Source organism: Hyperolius riggenbachi, chromosome 2, assembly GCF_040937935.1.
Source record: "Hyperolius riggenbachi isolate aHypRig1 chromosome 2, aHypRig1.pri, whole genome shotgun sequence".
Classification (NCBI taxonomy): domain Eukaryota; kingdom Metazoa; phylum Chordata; class Amphibia; order Anura; family Hyperoliidae; genus Hyperolius; species Hyperolius riggenbachi.
This window is the reverse complement of record NC_090647.1, coordinates 222,699,161-222,719,700: the sequence shown is the minus strand read 5'-3', so window position 1 is coordinate 222,719,700 and position 20,540 is coordinate 222,699,161. Positions and strand designations below refer to the sequence as shown.

Here is a 20,540-nt window from a genome sequence, read left to right as displayed (position 1 = left end):
TTGGAATCCAGCGGAGAGGTGAGAGCACAGCTTCTGGTGTGCTATACTCTGCATTTACACACTAAGCTGGGGTGTGTGGAACAAAATGCAACAGGATCGGCAGGTTGTTTGCATCTTAGGCACCCCCTGTATTAAGCATCCACCTTATATACCACATGATTCTTAGTCTTTATTTTTTTTTGGGGGGGGGGAGGGGGGACACAGAACTTCTTGCCTGAAGTAACAAAAAGGCTAGAAACAGCCGTGGTTTGGGTGAGTTTGGGTTGTCGTAAGGCAAGCTGAAGCCATTCAAGCAGTTTTTCCTGCTACCAGCACACGTCAAGAACTGACTTTTTTTTTTTACTTGCCATTTAATACATTCTACCCCTTGACCGGTGCTATTCTAACAAGACAATGGGCTTTATTCACTAACAGGCAAAAACACCGCAAAATTTTACCGCTATATTTCCGCCAGCGGTAAACTCCGCATTTTTTCCACATTCACTAATATTTTCCGCATGTTTTCCGCATGCGGGAAAAAAGATGCGGAAACAGCCATTATTCATGCGGTAATCATGCGGTAAAAAGGTCGCATGAAAAAGTGTTTAAAAAAAAAAAATGAAAGTCCACCAAGCACAGCCCTTAAGCCTCCACACTTCATTAAAGGATACCCGAACTGACATGTGACATTATGAGATAGACATGTGTATGTACTGTGCCTAGCACACAAATAACTATGCTGTGTCCCTTTTTTTATTTCTCTGCCTGAAAGAGTTAAATATCAGGTATGCAAGTGGCTGACTCAGTCCTGACTCAAACAGGAAGTGACTACAGTGTGACCCTCACTGATAAGAAATTCCAACTATAAGACACTTTCCTAGCAGAAAATGGCTTCTGAGAGCAAGAAAGAGGTAAATAACGACGAAATGATGCGCCTGAACATTTTTGAGAATTGATTTTTTATTGCGGAAAATACCGACTTTTGCGGAAATTTTTCAGCATGAATCCCGCACTTTTACCGCACTTTTTCCGCATGCGGAAAAAACATGCAGAACATTTTGAGAATTTCAACTTGACGGTATTTTGGTCGCAAACTTCCCGCATGTGCTTTACCGCATGCGGGAAGTCTTTGAGAATAAAGCCCATTCTGTGTTATTCACTTAATCTGTCACTGGTTTTAATGCTGTAGTACTCAGTTTCAATTTCATTCTTTTAAAGCAAAACAAAATCTTACAGCTACATCTGCAAAGGACAAGCTTTTTACTATATGTAATGCAAATATGCAAGGTTTTCTCATTATGTAATATAAGAGTTCTGCATCTATGTCTGAAAATGTATCTTACGTCTTATGAAAACTTTTTTGCCTCATAAAATACTTGTCTGCCAAGCTTGTCTTGGCACAAAATCATTTTACAATAGCAAAGATCTATACTGTGATGATGCCCTGGCCCCTGTCTATATAGCTTTCATCTGTCAGAATTGTGCTTTATGGGAAAAAGAATGGTAAAGTCTGCCTAGTGACCACATGCCTATTAAAAAAAAATCCATTGTTTGGAAGCAGGTTGGATGAAATGACACATGCCAATGAACTGTGAATGATGGCATCCTGTTTTATTGGCTGCCAGCACAGCTGTCTGGCTCAGTGGCTGTGAAATCAGGTCAGAGTAGTGTGGAGAGTGTCAGCAGGTGGTGCCATATTATAAAGCATTTCTGTCTCCCTGTAAACAAACAGACACACGCAGGGGAGGAGCCCAGTCACTGCCTCCCACAATCTATTCTCTGCTCTTTATGTAAACCTCAAAGTGACACTAGGATAATGTAGTGTTCATCTGAATTACATGGAGGTTTCACACTAGCCTACCTTACATTCTAATACAGCTAAAGAAAAGTATTTTGTCTGGTGGAGCAAAATCATTTCTTAAAAGTAAGATTTTCTAGCAAGTTTATTTATAGTAAATGACATAATGGCTGTATAAAGTAATAAGTTGTTTTGTTTCTTTCCCCCCTAGATTGTCCTCCGGTGTTTCCAACATACATCTGACATTAAAAAGGTAGGCATGCATTATTGCACATTTAAAATACATTAGATGTTTATTTCATTAAAAACAATAAATTGTATTTTTTTTAATAAGTAGGGAAATGCTTATGTTAAGTGCAGGTGAGAATGTGGGGCGAGGGTTGTACAGGGGTAAGCAGGAGGTGATCAATGGAGACATAGCCTTGTAATGTGTTCATTTCTGATGTTCTGGTGCATTTTCGCACAGATTTCTGCTTCAATTTCATTTCAAGTGGTGCAAGTTGGTAACAAAGGCTACATTCTTTGTAACACTGTTTTGGCGCCCCAAAGCGCTACCTACATGATGTCCATTGAGCGACTATTGCAGTGCAGCATGACAACGTGCGGCATCCCAAAGCACTGCATGCAGTACGCTACTGCAAAAACATCTATGGTGACAGTAAAGCATACTTTTTATTGACTGTATGCTTCACTATATGCAACGTGCAGATAAAGTGCAGCATAACTTTACCTGTTTTGTTGCATTCCTGTTGATACAGGGAACGCAGCGCCCGCTGTGAACCCAGCCTAAACATGGTCAGTGAGATGCAAATAATTCCAAGTTGATGCAGGGATATGCAACGGTTTTCAGTTTGACAATAGACCCACCTAGACAAGGCGTGATTGGTCCATTTTCAAGCTGTGTACATTTCTATTGGAAATGTACATAATCCTGCATCAATTTGGAATTAGCATTTCAATGGCCATCCCTAATGGTAAGCCAAGTAAATGATACTGAACATTTACCTCCATTGTCAATAACGTGATGCATGCAGTGTGTCACCGCATAATGCACACATTAGCAGTTGCAGTGAAGCATACTTACTGTGTTTTGTATGGATTGCACTGCAGGCATTACATGTGATGCAACTTTTTCCCTCTACTGCAATCCTGTTTTTCCAGGAAAAGCAACAACTCTCCAGTGTGACAGTAGCTTTTAGTTATATGAATACTGTTATGTTTTAGGTAAAGTCTTTGATTTTACCTCCCAAAATAAATCTACTGAAAAGAAAAACCTGTTCAAAACAACTGCACTGCCCATTGGTTTTTGATCAATATATCCATCATTGATCAGAAATAGTCACTTTAATTGATGGGATGAGGACAGAAGCACTAGAGGTCATGGCAGTAAACTGACTATTGCATGGTTTCATGTGGCACTAACTGATATAAAACACTAGTGGTGATAGCAATGCAATTATCACTAAGACATCTGATCAAAAGGCAAAATTATTATGACCATTTCCCCATTCTTGATTCAGGAAATACACAGACAGACAGGTTACCCCAGAGCTAGCTCAGATGAAACTGAAATAGACAGCGTGTAAATGTAAAAGTGTTTCCTGGTATTTTTAGTTCTCTGCTCAGACTTGACAAAGAGAGAGATGCAGGCTGTGCAGAGAATGGGATGGGAATGGGGCTGCTGCTGAATGCGAGGCGGTAGGCACATATAGGTGTGTCTGGAGATGTATGCAAACTTTTATCAAATGATTGGGAGGGAGCGAGTAGCTGCTGACTCCCCCGCTGTGTCTGCTGCTGGCTGTGAATGTTTTCCTCCAACAGGAGCTGCTGCTGGAGGCAACCTTGGCTCTCTCCAGAGAAGGAAGACCAGACCTCTCCTGTCGGGCTATCCAGCAACAACTATGCCGAGCACCATCCCCCTGATAGCCACGACCCTCCTGATGCTGCTGGCTGCAGAGTGCTCGCATGGCAGTGAGTATCCCTGATTACTCCTCACTCTCTCCATGCGCCTATATAATGCATGCTGTACCCCATCTGCCTGTCCCCGTGCTTGACTGCCTCTCTCAGCTCCCTTTGATCTCAGTGAGGGGTGATGCTGGCATGAGAGAGGCGTATGTGCTTTGTCATGTTAATGCTTGGAAGGTGAGGGAGTTGCTTTGTCAGCAATCTCCATGATTACTTCACCCTGCCTTCTTGTTATATGCATTTGGGAATAATTAAAAGACAAATGCACAACACAGTAGCAAGTATCTGTCTATCTCACTTCAAGAAGTGTGTGGAGTCACTAGAGGTCACACTTCACAGCTTCAGTTGTTATTGGTAGTCAATGTATTTGGGGAGTCATGGCACCAATTTGTGGGGTGCAATACTGCACATGAGGGGTCATCAGAAAGATACAATCTTGTAGTAATGGGAGACCTTGCTTTACTGACATTCATTGATTTGAAATCTAATGCATGAGCTAGATTTTGTTTTTTATATTATGCTTTGTTCTGTGACTTTTATTTTTAAGAATTTAAACAGGAGACCCCTGCAAACAGAGATAATGTAAAACTCTATGCAGAAAGTGTCCTGTAGAGATGGTCAAAGAGATGCTCATTTTCTACCTTGTATGTTTATTTAATGCAAATTGAATGCAGTTTGGGATTGAGCCAGTACACATTGTCAGGATATGTATTTGATCAAGTACCAAGCTGCATACAATTTGTATTAAGTACCTATACTATTAGCAACAGCTTGTCGCTTTACCTGACCTTCATCTCACACCCTCTCTCTACCTACACCTAAAACTATCCCCCATTAGCTACTCCTTAACGCGAACCTACCTACTACTAACACTTACCCCCCCTCTGCCTAGTGTATGTCCAATGCACAGTATTACATATGGTACCTCTACTGCTGCTACTTCATGCTGTGCCGCTATCTGCACCATCACTTGCCACTATTTATCAACTTCTGGTGTTTGGCTACATGCTGCGCCTCTAGCACGCTAATTATACTCTAGGCACCACTATAGCCACAAGTAACATTGCAGTGCCCAAATTGCTACAAGCCACACTCATAGCACACTGTACACAATCAAACCTAAAGACACAAATCCACTCATAAAAAAGTACACTGTGTCTTCTCTTCTCTCCTCACCTCTTTCCAGGAGTAGTATGAAGGCTTCAGCCCCTCCTCCTCCACATCCTGAACGGGGTTGGCTGTAGTGTGTGCAGCTGTCACTGGGGGAATGGGCGGGGCATCACTCTCCTCAGCTGTCTCTACTCAGGCTGGGGACACACTTGTCTTTTAGTTTTTTTTTTTGTGTGTGTTTTTCTGCATGAGTTTTCTGCACACCATGGGCTTGATTCACTAAACCGTGATAACTCAAATATCACACCTTATCAAAGTTAACACGCCTTATCAGAGTAGTATAGTGAACACTATGAACCCGCTGGGGCTCAGAGCAGGACAAGTGCCATTGCCAATTAGCAGGCATAAGGCCGTAGCGCTAGCTATGCTACTCTGATAAGGCGTGTTAACTTTGATAAGGTGTGATATTTGAGTTATCACGGTTTAGTGAATCAAGCCCCATGTGTGTTTGTAAGCAGAAAACCATGCTCATTTTTTCACAGCAGCTGAAAAAAAAATAATAAAAAAATAATAATAATATATATATATATATATATATATATATATATATATATATATATATATATATATATATATATATATATATAATTTTTCCCGTGAACTATCCTCATAATGTAATGTAGTGTGGCATTGGGGGGAGATCCATTATGTACCGCATCCATGGACTACATCTCCAAGCATGCATTGTGGCACATGTCAAAGAGCGAGAGAGAGAGAGAGAGAGAGAGAGAGAGACTCTCACACATGCTCTGTCTAGGTGTGCTTGTCCACTGCGACTTGCAGTCAGAAGGAGCTTATTTTAATGCGCAATAAATGGAATAGATATAGAGGGACCCTGCACAGGAATGGCAGGCAGTTGGAGGATTCGGGAGACGAATTCCACGTGAAAGACCAATACAAAGTGGTGTACATGTGAGAAATGGATCGAAAATCCTACATCATTCCAAACATTTTTTACAAATAAATAACTGCAAAGTGGGGTGTGCATAATTATTCGGCCCCCTGAGTCAATACTTTGTAGAACCACCTTTTGCTGCAATTACAGCTGCCAGTCTTTTAGGGAATGTCTCTACCAGCTTTGCACATCTAGAGACTGAAATCCTTGACCATTCTTCTTTGCAAAACAGCTCCAGCTCAGTCAGATTAGATGCACAGCGTTTGTGAACAGCAGTTTTCAGATCTTGCCACAGATTCTCGATTGGATTTAGATCTGGACTTTGACTGGGCCATTCTAACACATGGATATGTTTTGTTTTAAACCATTCCATTGTTGAACTGGCTTTATGTTTAGGGTCATTGGGCTCTATTCTCAAAGACTTCCCGCATGCGGTAAAGTACATGCGGGAAGTTTGCACCCAAAATACCGGCAAGTTGGGATTCTCAAAATGTTCCGCATGTTTTTTCCGCATGCGGAAAAAGTGTGATAAAAGTGCGGGATTCATGCGGTAAAATTTCCGCAAAAGTCGGTATTTTCCGCAATAAAAGATCAATTCTCAAAGATGTTCAGGCGCATCATTTCTTCGTTAATTACCGAATTTTTATCACCTACAAGTAGTAGGTGATATATTCCGCATCCCATTGACTTTAATGAAGTGTGGAGGCTTAAGGGCTGTGCTTGGTGGACTTTAACTTTTTTTTTTTAAACACTTTTTCATGCGACCTTTTTACCGCATGATTCCCGCATGAATAATGGCCGTTTCCGCATCTTTTTTCCCGCACGCGGCAAACATGCGGAAAATGTTAGTGAATGCTGAAAAAATGCGGAGTTTACCGCTGGCGGGAATTTACCGGTAAAATTTTGCGGTACTTTTGGCTCTTTGAGAATAGAGCCCATTGTCCTGCTGGAAGGTGAACCTCCGCCCCAGTCTCAAGTCTTTTGCAGTCTCCAAGAGGTTTTCTTCCAAGTTCGCCCTGTATTTGGCTCCATCCATCTTCCCATCAACTCTGACCAGCTTCCCTGTCCCTGCTGAAGAGATGCACCCCCTGAGCATGATGCTGCCACCACCATATTTGACAGTGGGGATGGTGTGTTCAGAGTGATGTGCAGTGTTAGTTTTCTGCCACACATAGCGTTTTGCATTTTGGCCAAAAAGTTCCATGTTGGTCTCATCTGACCAGAGCACCTTCTTCCACATGGTTGCTGTGTCCCCCACATGGCTTGTGGCAAACTGCAAACGGGACTTCTTATGCTTTTCTGTTAACAATGCCTTTCTTTTTCCCACTCTTATATAAAGGCCAACTTTGTACAGTGCATGACTAATAGTTGTTCTATGGACAGAGTCTCTCACCTGAGCTGTAGATCTCTGCAACTCATCCAGAGTCACCATGGGCCTCTTGACTGCATTTCTGATCAGCGCTCTCCTTGTTCGGCCTGTGAGTTTAGGTGGATGGCCTTGTCTTGGTAGGTTTACAGTTTTGCCATACTCCCATTTCTGAATGATCGCTTGAACAGTGCTCCGTGGGATGTTCAAGGCTTTGGAAATCTTTTTGTTGCCTAAGCCTGCTTTAAATTTCTCAATAACTTGATCCCTGACCTGTCTTGTGTGTTCTTTGGACTTCACTGTGTTATTGCTCCCAATATTCTCTTAGACAACCTTTGAGGCCCTCACAGACCAGCTGTATTTGTACTGACATTAGATTACACACAGGTGCACTCTATTTAGTCATTAGCACTCATAAGGCAATGTCTATAGGCACTCAGATCAAAGGGGGCCGAATAATTATGCACACACCACTTTGCAGTTATTTATTTGTAAAAAATGTTTGGAATCATGTATGATTTTCGTTCCACTTCTCATGTGTACACCACTATGTGTTGGTCTTTCATGTGGAATTCCAATAAAATTGATTCATGTTTGTGGCAGTAATATGAGAAAATGTGGAAAACTTCAAGGGGGCCAAATACTTTTGCAAGTCACTGTATATATATCTCTATATTATTTTTTTTCTCCACTTCAGGTTTCCTTTAAGCTTACCAGGCTCTATGCATACTGCATAACACATTGTCCTATGTGCAATTGACTTTTTCTCCTAGGAGATAATTTTCAACTTCTATTTAAAATAACTTTTCAGCATTTTACAATTGAAAAAAGTACCCCAAAATGAGTGAAAAAGTACTGACAAAATTATTTGGAGTATGTTCTTGCTTGCCGGTGGTTTAACCACTTGCCGACCGCACACCCACACCGTGCGGCGGCAAAGTGGTAGCTGGAGGACCAGCGACGCAGCTCTGTGTCGCCAGGTGCCTCCCTAATTAATCAGGAAAGGCCGCTCGCGCGAGCGGCCGTTTCCTGTTAGATCACGGAGCGGGTCTCCGTGAATAGCCTGCGAGCCGCTGATTGCGGCTCGCAGACTAAATGTAAACGTAGGAGACATTTGTCTCCTTTGTTTACATTGTACGGCGCTGCTGCGCAGCATCGCCGTAAGGCAGATCGGTGATCCCCGGCCAATCAGCGGCCGGGGATCGCCGCCATGTGACAGGGGACAGCCTGTCACTGGCTGCACAGGACGGATAGCGTCCTGTGCAGCCCCGATCACCGGGGGGGGGGGGGGAGCAGGTAGGAGAGGGAGGGGTGAATTTCACCGCGGAGGGGGCTTTGTGGTGCCCCCCGCAACATGCCTGCCCACCGGAGCGATCAGACCCCCCCTGCACATCATCCCCATAGGGGGTAAAAAAGAGGGCGACCTGATCGCTCTGCATGTAACATGATCTGTGCTGGGGGCTGCAGAGCCCACCCAGCACAGATCACAAAAAATAGCGCTGGTCCTTAAGGGGGGGTAAAGGCTGGGTCATCAAGTGGTTAAAAGGCATTTTAATGATGAGGTGTCAAAATATCATTTGGAGAAAAAGAGAATTGCATATGGACCATTATGTAATTTAATTAACTCACATTGTATATGCAGCACCTACATTGCTTGTGTACCAGGCAATGCAGTAATGTAATTTACTTGAAGCCTGGTAAAATTAATGTGTGCTTTCCTCACACATTAAAGGGACCCTGAGCTGTCCTTAAAATCAAAATCGGGACTTACCTGGGATTCCTCCAGTGCACTTCCAAGCAAGTCGGCCGTGTGTGCTCCTGAAGCACGCCCACCACATTATCACGCTGGGCGCCAACAGCCTTCTGCACATGCGCGGTACAGTGTTTAGAGAACTGTGCATGCACAGGAGGCTGATGACGCGGTGGGTGCGCTTCGGGAGCACGTACAGGTGACTTGCTTGGATGTCGTCAGATTACCGGACCGGACAGTAGGACCGAAGAAGAGGCCAGGAAGATGCTGGGGGACCTTGCGGGCTGGAGGAAGCCCCAGGTAAGTCCCGATTTTTATTTTAAGAACAGCTCTGGGCCCCTTTAAGTTTTTAATGTGGTTTAGTGAATGGACCCAAATTATGTCAGCTACAAACTGCTCTGGGGCGGTCATTTGTGTGTATTTCTCCTTTCAGGTCTGCCCCTTTGTTGCTATGCAGCTTGCTTCTTGTAGGGGTTACGCACATTTACTAGAGCCAAATGGGTTTTTTTTTTTTGTTTTTGTTTTTTCCACGGATTAGAATTGTATTCCATTTTTTGAACTGCAGATGTTTGGAAATATCTATATTTTTATAATAATTTGCTGCTGTGTTATTTGTTGGCTGCCACAGTTTTGTTGCCTGCGAAGGAAGCTGCACAGTTCTTACACCGAAGAATGAAGAGGGCTAACCATATCTTTGAAGAAACCAAGCAAGGCCACTTAGAGCGGGAGTGTGTGGAGGAGCAGTGCAACAAAGAGGAGGCCAGAGAAGTGTTTGAGAATGACCCAGAAACAGTAAGTGGGAATTTTATATTATTGTATTTATATTGGACTCCAGAAATTCAGGTGTGAAGTATGAATAATGTTAGTACCTGTCAGGCTACCACATGTGTTGGCTTGTTTCCACTTAGCCGGCTCTTGCTGGATGCACGCTTGCACTTTATTATTATATTTTTAGTATTCATTTAGTATTCATATAGCGCTATACAGAGCACTTAGTCCATGTAATAAAAAAATTTTTTATATATAACTCGTCTGTATTTTTTGGGGATGTGGGAGGAAACTGGAGTGCCCGGAGGAAACCCATGCTGACACTGGGAGACCACACAAATATCCATGCAGATAGAGCCCTGGCTGGGATACAAAGTGGTGACTCAACACTGCAAGGCAAGAGTGCTAATCACTACGCCACCATGCTGCCCACTTGCCAAGCACAGCCATAAGAATTCATTCTGCAGCATGCTATCCAGAATCGTACGGCTGTACGATTCAGACTGCAAACAAATGAAGGTGTAGGCAGTGTTTCCACGCCTGACTTGCCTGCAGGGAAACGCTGCAGATTCCGCAGTCGTCTCTAGTGGAAACTGGCCCTTAGGTGTTGCATTTTTAGACTGCTGAACTTATTTATTAAGATCTCTTCAGTGATTCCTGAGAATGCCTTTTTTATTAAAATTGTCTGCTATTAGATGGAAATGCTCTCGCCCAGGTTATATGTAATTGTAGAGAGTGAGTTGATCACTTGGCTTCAATAGTCTCTGTATCTCAACCCTGGAATAAGCATACAGCAAGTGCAATTAGAATGAATATAGTTGCAGAGGATCCGCACAAAAGCCAGACGAGTGGCAGTTTTTAAAGTGAACTCCAGAATGGCAAGCTCAATACATTTTTCATAATATGAATTTCCTTTAAAAGAAAAGCTGCCAGGACAACTGTTACAGCCCAGGTTTCCATTCCTTGGTGAAATAATGCTCACCAAAAGGCTGAACACACCTTATAAATATTAAGCATGTTGACATGCCTGCCCTAGAGCTAGCATTACTTTTGAAAGTTGGGCAATGGCAGCCTCATGTCTGGATGAGAGCCCTGACTGTGCCAGGTGAAGGTTTACTAGATGGGGGAGGCTGCAGCTGTGCCAGGAAACAACCCTCACTTACATCCTAGGCTGTGTGGAGTTGATCCATTTATTTGGTTGAAAATGGGTTCGTTTTTAACCAAGCAAAATGGGAAGCTGCTGACTATCCCTCATAAGTAAGTCATACTGTCTGTGTGGATGTAAATTTGCTGCTATCATTTTCTATGTTCTCAGAGGAATCATTTTGGGCAACTTCAACAAATTCCTGTTGTTTTTCTGTATTTTAACTGTTTCTGGACCATGCTGATTGAATTCTGCACCCTGTTTGCGGCTGCTTATTTCTGCCAGGGAATAGACTTCAATCAGCCCTGGCGCGGTCTCGTCGCTCTTGCCTTTACATCAATGCACCCATTCGCTCTGCTGCCACACTGATGGAGCCCAATTTCTTTGGTTTCAGGCCCCTGTGGTTGCAATCACAATACGAAATAGAAAAAAGATGAATCTGGTCTAATGGGGCCAGAGCTATCTGGTCTGAAAGTGGTTAAAGGATATCCGAGATGAAAAGAAAGTGTCTCCCTTTACTTACCTGGTGCTTTTTCCTCCCCCTGTAGACTTGTAGGTCCTTTGCTGTCCTCCCAGTCCTATTCCTTTATCTGCTGTGCGGCCCGGTAAATTGAGCGCACTACAGCGCATGCACCTGCCCAGTGGTGTGACTCCTTGATAACCTGTTCTAACACTTTGTACCACTTGTTATTTGATTAGATTCTAGCAAAGATTGTCCTTATGTCAAGCCTGGTAGACACCATGCAATTTTCACTTCAGATCCTGTTCAAGAAATGTTCATATGGACATTCAGAGCTAACATCGACCAGAATTAGGAGAATGTTAGCGTACAGAGGTCATTTTTTCCCCCTCTTTTTAAATCCCAATCATTTTTCTGATTGGATATTGATTGAAAGGACATTCACACAGAACTATAGCCAGTATCATAATCAATATTTTCCAGATGTCGGATATGCATCCAAAGGAGAAAAAGAGTCAATTTTGAGCTTGAGATTGGTCGCTGGTTCAGAATCAGAATCAGAATCTTTATTTCGCCAAGTGCGACAAAAGTCGTACCTGGAATTGGTTGTGGTTCACATGGCATTGGCAATAGAACAAAGACATGGCATTGGCAATAGAACAAAGACAAAATTTACCCTAAGACAGAATTTACTCTAAGACGAACACAATAAAAACAGTCAAATGACAGGCAGGCATTACACTAGGGGATAATCAATGGTTACGCAGGAATGGGCTCCCGTGTACCCTATCCTAGAGTCTTTGAGCTGAGTGGGGCGAGAGTGCCCCTGGAGTGGCAGGAGTTCAGCAGGAGGGCTGCTTGAGGAAAAAAGGTGTCCCTTCGCCTGTTGGTTTTTGGGCGTATGGTTCTGAAGCGACGGCCCGATGGAAGGAGCTTAAAGAAATGGAAGCCTGGGTGGGAGGGGTCCAGGGAAATCTTGTCAGCCCTTTTCTTCAATCTAGCGGTATAGAGGAGGTCTAGAGGTGGCAGAGGAGAGCCGATGACCCTTTCTGCTGAGCTGATGACTCTTTGAAGTTTACACTTATCCCTGGCAGTCGCTCCTGCATACCACACAATAATGGCTGAGCAAAGGGTGGCTTCAATAGTGGCAGTGTAGAAACTGGATAGCAGCTTCTGAGGCATACCAAATTTTTTTCAGTTGGCGTAGGAAGAACAGTCTCTGCTGGGCCTTCTTCTGGATTTTGGAGGTGTTCTGCCCCCACCTTAGGTCACTAGTCAATGTTGTTCCAAGGAACCTAACACTAGATACCCTGGACACTTCAGTCTCGTTGATGAGGACTGGTTATGGCGTGGGTGGGAGTCTCCTGAAGTCCAAGATCAGTTCCACTGTTAGCAGAACGCCTTTTTTTTGTTTGTTTCTTTGTCCCGATACGATCATTTTCTAGGTTGGAAATAGGATCTGAAGTGAGATTTGCATGATGATTGTGTACATCTACTGGCTGAGTCCTTCCACCTCCTCTACCCCCATGCCTGCTAGGGTTCATAAATGGAAGTATGGTCCTTTTTGATCAATGCCTATTGAATGAAAAGTTAATTGATTTGATGTTCTTATCAAATTTAATGTATAAGTTGACTAGCAAATGAGTACACTTACACTAAACAAAGTCTTTACTATTACAATTAAATAAAACGTTTTGCATTTGCCCCGAGTGGAGAAGGATCTCCTTGCAGTGCTGCTCTGTTGATCTGAGTTACCGCAACCAAATTCTATAAGTGAAACATTGCTCTTGACATGAGCTGGATGTAGGAACTTTTGTTTTGAGTAGGTCACAATGGCTTCAATTCATCAAGCATTACCGCATTCGGTAATGCTGAAAACAGCTGAGTTAACGGAGCACTTATGTTAATTCATCAAAGCTGTTACCGAATGAGAAGCTGAAATGACAAAGCAATGAGATAAATTACCGACTTGTGCTCAACACATGTCAGCAAATGTCAGTAAATGTTAATTCATCAAGGTTACCACATTCGCTAGCACATTCGGTGTTTATCTCCAGCTCTCCCCTGTCGTTACAGACTTCCAAAGCCTTCTGTGTGAATGTTTTCATGATTAACAGGAGCAGGCAGCCAATAGAAACAGCCCCTGTTCTCCTGCAAGTGCTGCTGATAGGTGCTGATAGGTCACACAGGCTTCTCCACACAAGCTTCCAGACCCCCCAGGCAGTGAGCAGAGAGAACGGGACAAAAGATATCCCCAGATGTCCTTCGGTGGTTTAACCCTTTGAGTCCTTGTTTGAATATGCAAAGATGCAAGTGGTGAAATCACCAAGCATGGCATTTGTAATGTCTCCAGGAAGTTTATCTACGTTGTGGCAAATAAGTAAAATGTTAAGAAACACTGATGGACAGATTCAGAGCAGCAGAGGCAGTATAAGTAACAGTAAATATAACACACGTTTACATGTAAAGGGATGTCTGGATGCCTTCTATTGTTATCAGCTTGTAACAACACAGAGACATTCCAAGCTGCTTCACCACTCTGCTGTTATTATTATTATTATTATTTATTGTATTTATAAAGCGCCAACATATTACGCAGCGCTGGACAATAAATATATACAATGATACAAGGATGACATACATAGGGTTATACACATAGAACAAAGTTATACATACAAATTGTACAAAATACATGATCATGCAATATGGGCTGGTTAGGTAGGCCCAGTAATACAAGTACAGGCTGTCATAGGACAGGAGCACATGATCCTGTAGATTACACTAGGGAGTGGAGGACCCTGCCAGAGGCTTACAATCTAAAGGGAGGGGTGGAAACACTAGGGGGGGCTGTTAAATATTCCTTAGAGAGTTACTGTGTGGTAGGAGGTGGGTAGGCCATCATAAAGAGGTGGGTTTTGAGGGCTTGCTTGAATGTGTTGAAAGAGGGAGCAAGTCTGATGGGTGGTGGAAGGGCATTCCAGAGGGTGGGGGCAGCTCTTGAGAAATCCTGCAGGCGGGCATGGGAGTGTGAAATGCGCGGGGTGGTGAGGCGAAGGTCGTTGGAGGAACGGAGGGGGCGACCTGGTGTATACTTGTGAACAAGCTGCGAGATGTAGGTAGGGCATGTTTTGTGCACAGATTTATACGCCAGGCATAGAATCATGAAACTTATCCTGAGACGGATAGGGAGCCAGTGCAGGGATTCACAAAGGGGAGATGTGGATGCAGAGCGGTGCGAAGAATGGATGAGTCTTGCAGCCGCGTTCATCACTGATTGAAGGGGGGCAGTGCGTTTCAGGGGGAGGCCAGAAAGGAGTGAGTTACAGTAATCAAGGCGGGAGATGATGAGGGCATGGATGAGCAGTTTGGTCGTGTCCGGGGTTAAGAATGGGCGGATCTTGGAGATATTACGGAGGTGGAAATTGCAGGCTCTTGTGATGTTTTGGATGTGTGGGATGAAGGAGAGGTCAGAGTCCAAGGTGACACCCAGGCAGCGGGCCTGGGAGGTAGGGAGAATGGTTGTGTTGTCGATTGTGAGGTGGAAACCTGGGATGGGTACAGCAGCATGGGGTGGAAGGATCAGGAGCTCAGTTTTGTCTAGGTTAAGCTTTAGGAACCTAGCTGACATCCAGGAGGAAATTGCTGAGAGACACGAGGAGACCTTGTTTATGGTGGTGGCTGAGAGATCGGGGGTATGGAGGTAAATCTGAGTGTCATCTGCATAAAAGTGGTAATTGAAGCCCAGGGAGGAGATAACAGCCTTTGATGAACTGAAGCCGTAGTACTTCGGTAACTTAACGAACCTCTACCACACATGGGTAAATATTGATGAATTAGCACAGTGAAGTGTAAAATACCGAATGCGGTATTTTAAGGACTGGGATTTTGTTATCGAACACCCTTTGATGAATTGAAGCCAATGTAATTTTCTGAGTTATATTTTTAATGCAGTTGCTTTGCTATTCTACTTGGAACTAATTCTCCTTTGAGTTTTTTGGCTCCTGTTAGCACTGTCCTGGCAACAAGCCCTCCCCCCACAGGCCCACACACCATATTGCAAGACCTCTTGTTTCTGTTTCACATTGCAGTACTCCACTGTGTTACATCATTGCAGCTACACACCTCTGTTATACTGCGGCAAGGTTCATAGCTGTCTCACCTCCCCTCTAGTAGGAGCTAAAGGGAGGCTGAGAGTGGCATTTGTGCTATGCTCCTTTTCAGATGTCCCTACACTGACATGGTGGCCCTTTTCCAGAGGCCAGGTTGGCTCCAGACAGAGGACCCAGCAGGATTTCCTCACTGGAACTTTTGATTCTGTGAGAGTGGGAAATTTGGAGGAAAGGGAACCTTAAAGTTTGGGGAAACTTCATGTCTTCGTGTTAGTTAAATGTGCATTTAATTACAATGCTGTTTCTCCAATGGTTTTTGTAAGTTCAAACATTGTCTTGACATGGTATTTAGTATTTGTATGTCCTTTTAAGTATATTGCTCATGGCACAATACAATCGCCCTTTGTTCCTATACATCCAGCAGCAGGCCAGTATGCAGCACACTGCTCATCGCCAGAGGCACTTTTCATTAGGATATCTTGTGACCTTAAAATTAATGTCACCCATGTGACCTCTTCCCAGGGTAGGGGTGGGGACTGAGGTCATCGCCATTAGTTTCATTTATTGATTTCTGCCACTCTACCCTTTCTTTTCCAGTCATTAACCACATTAACTTCCTGATAACAGCAGGATTAGAAAAACATCAACAATATTAGTCATCAAAACAAAACTGTAAAGTCATTGTGCTCCCACTTCTCTCCCCATGGGCTTCTAACAACAAATCTCTTCTGATATAAGCTTGGAACTGTTTGCTTAGCATCACACCCATTTCAAGAGTTCATCATATGTAGGTTGTTAGATGTTAGACTAGCCTTCCACTGGAATAATAGCCACAGATATTTCCTGTGCTTAGATTCCAGGGAAGAGCTGTGTATGTCTGCACAATGTGATGTATGTTACCGGGTGGAGTTCTTATGTATGAAAGTCATTGCATATCTCAGCAAATAAGTGTGTGGGGGTGTGTGTGTATATCTATATCACATACATACATACATACATACATACATACATACATACATACATACATACATACATACATACATACGTATATACATATACATACACACATGCACATACTTAGGACTATGGCAGGGATTAGATTGTGAGCCCCTCTGAGGGACAGTAAAAGCGGATCCGAGGTGAAAAACTAACAAGTAGCTTGTCTATATATCTTATCTAAAGTTTAGATAGTTTACACAGCAAATCCAGCTGCATTCAGCTTTAATAGAATATGATTATTTCTTCCTGTGATACAATGACAGCAGCCATGTTGTTTGTAAACATTACACAGAGGCAGGCTTATCTGCATCTTGAGCAAAAAAAACTAATCGTCCCTCCTCCTCCCCTCTGCCTCTGAAATCTCTGGCTAATAATACCTCCCCCTCCTCCTGCCCAGACTGCGCTCCTATGAGCCCTTGCTACTGTCTGAAAGTGCCAAGGCTCTCTGAAAACCTGTGGGCGTGGCTTATTTAGTTTATAGGGAATTAGAGTATTAAAACAAAAACAAAAAAGTATTTGGCTTGAGGAATGCCCTATAAACAATAGGAAAGGAACACAATTATGCAATGAGTAAAAGTTCATCTCGGATCCACTTTAAGGGACAGGACTAAGTGCTCTGTACAGCGCTATATAGATACTAAATATTATGATTATCACCATATCAATAAAGTGACTGTGCGTCTTCATCAAAAAGACTTCTCACTCCTGCAGTCAAGACATTATACTAAAGGAATTGGCAGTATTGTTGACTAATTACTATTGTGTTTCCCTGTAGGAAATCTGCCCCTTTTCATACCCCGCTGAGCTAAAGCCTCAAACACACTATGAGGACTGTTGCCAGCAGGTATCAGGACTCCATCCATTGGGCGACAATATGGGGCCAAGTGCGGTACAGCCTGCAGGCTAGCTATGTGTTCTGTTGCAATGGAGGGGGGTGGAGGGTCGATCACTGTGCATCGCAGGTTGTAGTGTTAGCGGTAAGGAGGAGAAACCTATCCTCAGCCTGTTTGTGAGATGATCCAGCAGGTCAGATTTCTGGATAGTGTACTGGTTAAGTGCTCTGCCTCTGACACAGGCCTGGGTTCAAATCTTGGCTCTTCCTGTTCAGTAAGCCAGTGCCTATTCAGTACGGAATAATTAGGCAAGACACCCTAACACTGCTATTGAGTGCGCTCTTGTGGCTGCCTCGCAAGAACTTTGAGTCCAACGGAAGAAAAGCACTATCCAAATATAGGAATTATTATTATTATTATTATTATTATTATTATTATTATCTCTTGCTGATAGAATGGGGGATTGTCAGCAGAGGAGGCTCTGACCTCTAGCCTTGGCCAAGAGCCATTTAGTGCGTATAGGAGGCCTTACGTGCCTATTTATATGCAGATTTTAATGATGGTTGTGTTTTTTTTACATGGCACATCTGGACACCCATCCCAGGTCTGTACTTGGCTTGACCAGATAGACTTCTAAGTAATGTGATTCATTTGTATAACTTATAGCCTAATGCTGATTAAGCTCCAGAGGCAATATGAAGGACTGAACTGAATTTAGAGGCACCTAGGTTTGGCGCTGGAAGGGTGTGCACTTCAAAAACATCAGCGGAATGTTTTCTGTTTGGTTGCCGAGCACAAATATCATCATTGAAGTAAATGGGAACTCCCATAAAACATTTTGGAAATCAGAATTGTCAGTCTGTGGCTGTTTTTAAGGCAGGTTTTCTGCCTTTTATGGAGTTCCTGGAGTAAACAGGAGGTAACCTAATATGCATAATGCTTATACAGGAAATGTGGCATGCTAAAAATGATCAATTAATTGTAATAGCTTTCAATTAAATGTGATCATTTGATCAAATGGGAAAGAAAGACACCACCTAAGAGGCTTACAAAGGTGCTTCTCATGAAAGACGGTGCATTTTTTTTTAATAGTCTTTGAATATGCTTCTAGTCATTCTAATATCCGCTGACAGTAATTAACAATTCATGAGTCCATATATTATTCAGTTGTCTGGACTGTGAACTACGTGAATGTATAGCTTTGTTGCTTTTAGTGATAGTTTCCATCCTCATTAGAGCAGAATAACATTGACTGGCACAAGGAAAGAAGGCTAATAGCATTTCACAGAAAAGAGATGGCTTTAGGTACTTGTAAAACCAAATTTTTTAGTTTCCAGTTGGTCTTTGTTTTTTTAATATACCGTAATCAAATATACATAGAAGAAAATCCATCCTGCCATCCATATAACTGGGTCCTGATTGATGTACACACTGTGAGCACATCATGGTGATGTCATTGAAAGCTGTCTGAAACCTCTATAATAATCCAGAGGGTGGAAAGGCCTCTTTCAGGGCTGGTGCACACCGAGCGGCTTTTTGGGCGTTTTCAGATCCGCTTGCGGCTGCGGATCTGCTTGGTCAATGTATCTCAATGGGGTGGTGCACACCAGAGCGGCAGGCGTTTTGCAGAAACGAAAAATGCCTGGGTGAGGCATTTTTTGGATTGCGGATGCGTTTCTGCCTCAATGTTAAGTATAGGAAAAACGCAAACCGCTCTGAAAAACGGCACTTCAGAGCGGTTTTGCAGGCGTTTTTGTTACAGAAGCTGTTCAGTAACAGCTTTACTGTAACAATATATGAAATCTACTATACTGAAAACCGCAGCAGCAATCCGCAAAACGCTAGCAAAACGCCTCATAAAAATAAAAAAAAGCGTTTAAAAATCTGCTAGCATTTTGCGGATCTGCTAGCGGGTTTTGGTGTGCACCAGCCCTCAGAGAGATATTCTATTTTCATGCCTGTATCTTGTCCAAGATTGGATTGTGCACATGAAAAGTGGTCTCTAGATGTCGGCCCACTCTAAGATGTGGAGAGGATGGATGTATTAAGGTCTATGCATGGTATTCTGATCTCTGCGGTGGATAGGTTTGCACAGTTATATATTTACTATTCGGAAAGGTCAGATAGGTGCCCTAACTATAAGGTGGCGGAGGGAGATTTCTTTCACATGATTTGGAGCTGCCCAGTTATTACGAACTATTGGTCTGACCTATAGCAATACTATTGGTCTGACCTGGCCCATATTATGACAGGGATGATGAGAGAGAGGGTGGTGGTCGACCCTAGATCTCTTTTGTTGGGATTATATATAGACTCTAATATTTCTCCCCAAGGTATCGCCATGGTACAGTTGATGAGCTTCTATGGAAGACGGGAGGTTTTTTATAGATGGGGTAGTGATACACCCCCTCCATCTCTTCAAGGGTTAAGACAATGAATGGGGCTATGGTGTTGTATAGTACTTTCTTTTTTTTTTTTTTTTTTTTGCTCTGAGTTGCACTGGACCCGGGGTGGGTGGGTGGGTGTTATGGGAAGGGATTGATGGGGGAGTTTGATATATAATACTGTAATGTCTGGTATTTTTCTTAAAAATTAAATAAAATTCAACTTAAAAAAAAAAAAAAAGACACCTTTTATATTCTTAATGGAAATAGGTTGTGATGTCTACCATAGACTCCCATACACTTATATGGCTTGCTAATGGGAAGGTTTCTTTAAAGCATAGTTTTTACATTTAAAGTCTATGCTCTATCTGAGATGATTTAAGAAGTTCTGCAGTGCTCACCGCCCCCAGATTATATAGCCTCTGAAGGTAGCCATACACTTCTAGAATGCCATCAGATTCCACCATCCGATATATCCCTGTGAGATCTGATCTGAGAGGGCTCTATTACTGCCACACACTAGGCATAGATGTTTAATAGATTTCGGCATTAAATCTACTAATAATCATATCTAATTGCAGTGTTGTACTGTTTGACGCAGTACAACATTATGGGCCTTCGATCTGCCGCCATTCCCAACGTGCTGCCAATCGATATCATCAATCCGGAGTGATTGACTAATACAATAAATATTGCAGCATCTATTTCTAGCTGATTCAATAAGAGTGATCGAATTGCTCAGATATCAATGTGAAAAATCAGTCAGTGTATGGCCACCTTTAGAGCAGCTCACACTGCATTGTTGCTGGGCAGGGCTGGCTTAAGGGGCTCCGGGGCCCTGGGGCAAATTGAATGGGGGGCCCCCCTGCCCGAACACCTCCCTCTCTGGCGATTTCCTCTGGTCCCCGGGGACCTTGCAA

General features: G+C 43.1%; 1 protein-coding gene across 2 annotated transcripts in view; it reads left to right on the top strand.

The window, feature by feature from the left end:
- The first annotated feature begins 1,740 nt into the window (after nt 1-1,740).
- Nucleotides 1,741-20,540, top strand: part of GAS6 (growth arrest specific 6) — a 136,055-nt gene continuing 117,255 nt past the window's right edge. For both annotated transcript variants that reach the window (XM_068268213.1, XM_068268212.1), the window contains exons 1-4: nt 1,741-1,903; nt 1,989-2,030; nt 3,599-3,748; nt 9,552-9,715. In XM_068268213.1, the coding sequence (XP_068124314.1) occupies nt 3,679-3,748; nt 9,552-9,715 (234 nt within the window). In that variant the 5' untranslated portion in view covers nt 1,741-1,903; nt 1,989-2,030; nt 3,599-3,678. The remainder of the gene's footprint in view (nt 1,904-1,988; nt 2,031-3,598; nt 3,749-9,551; nt 9,716-20,540) is intronic.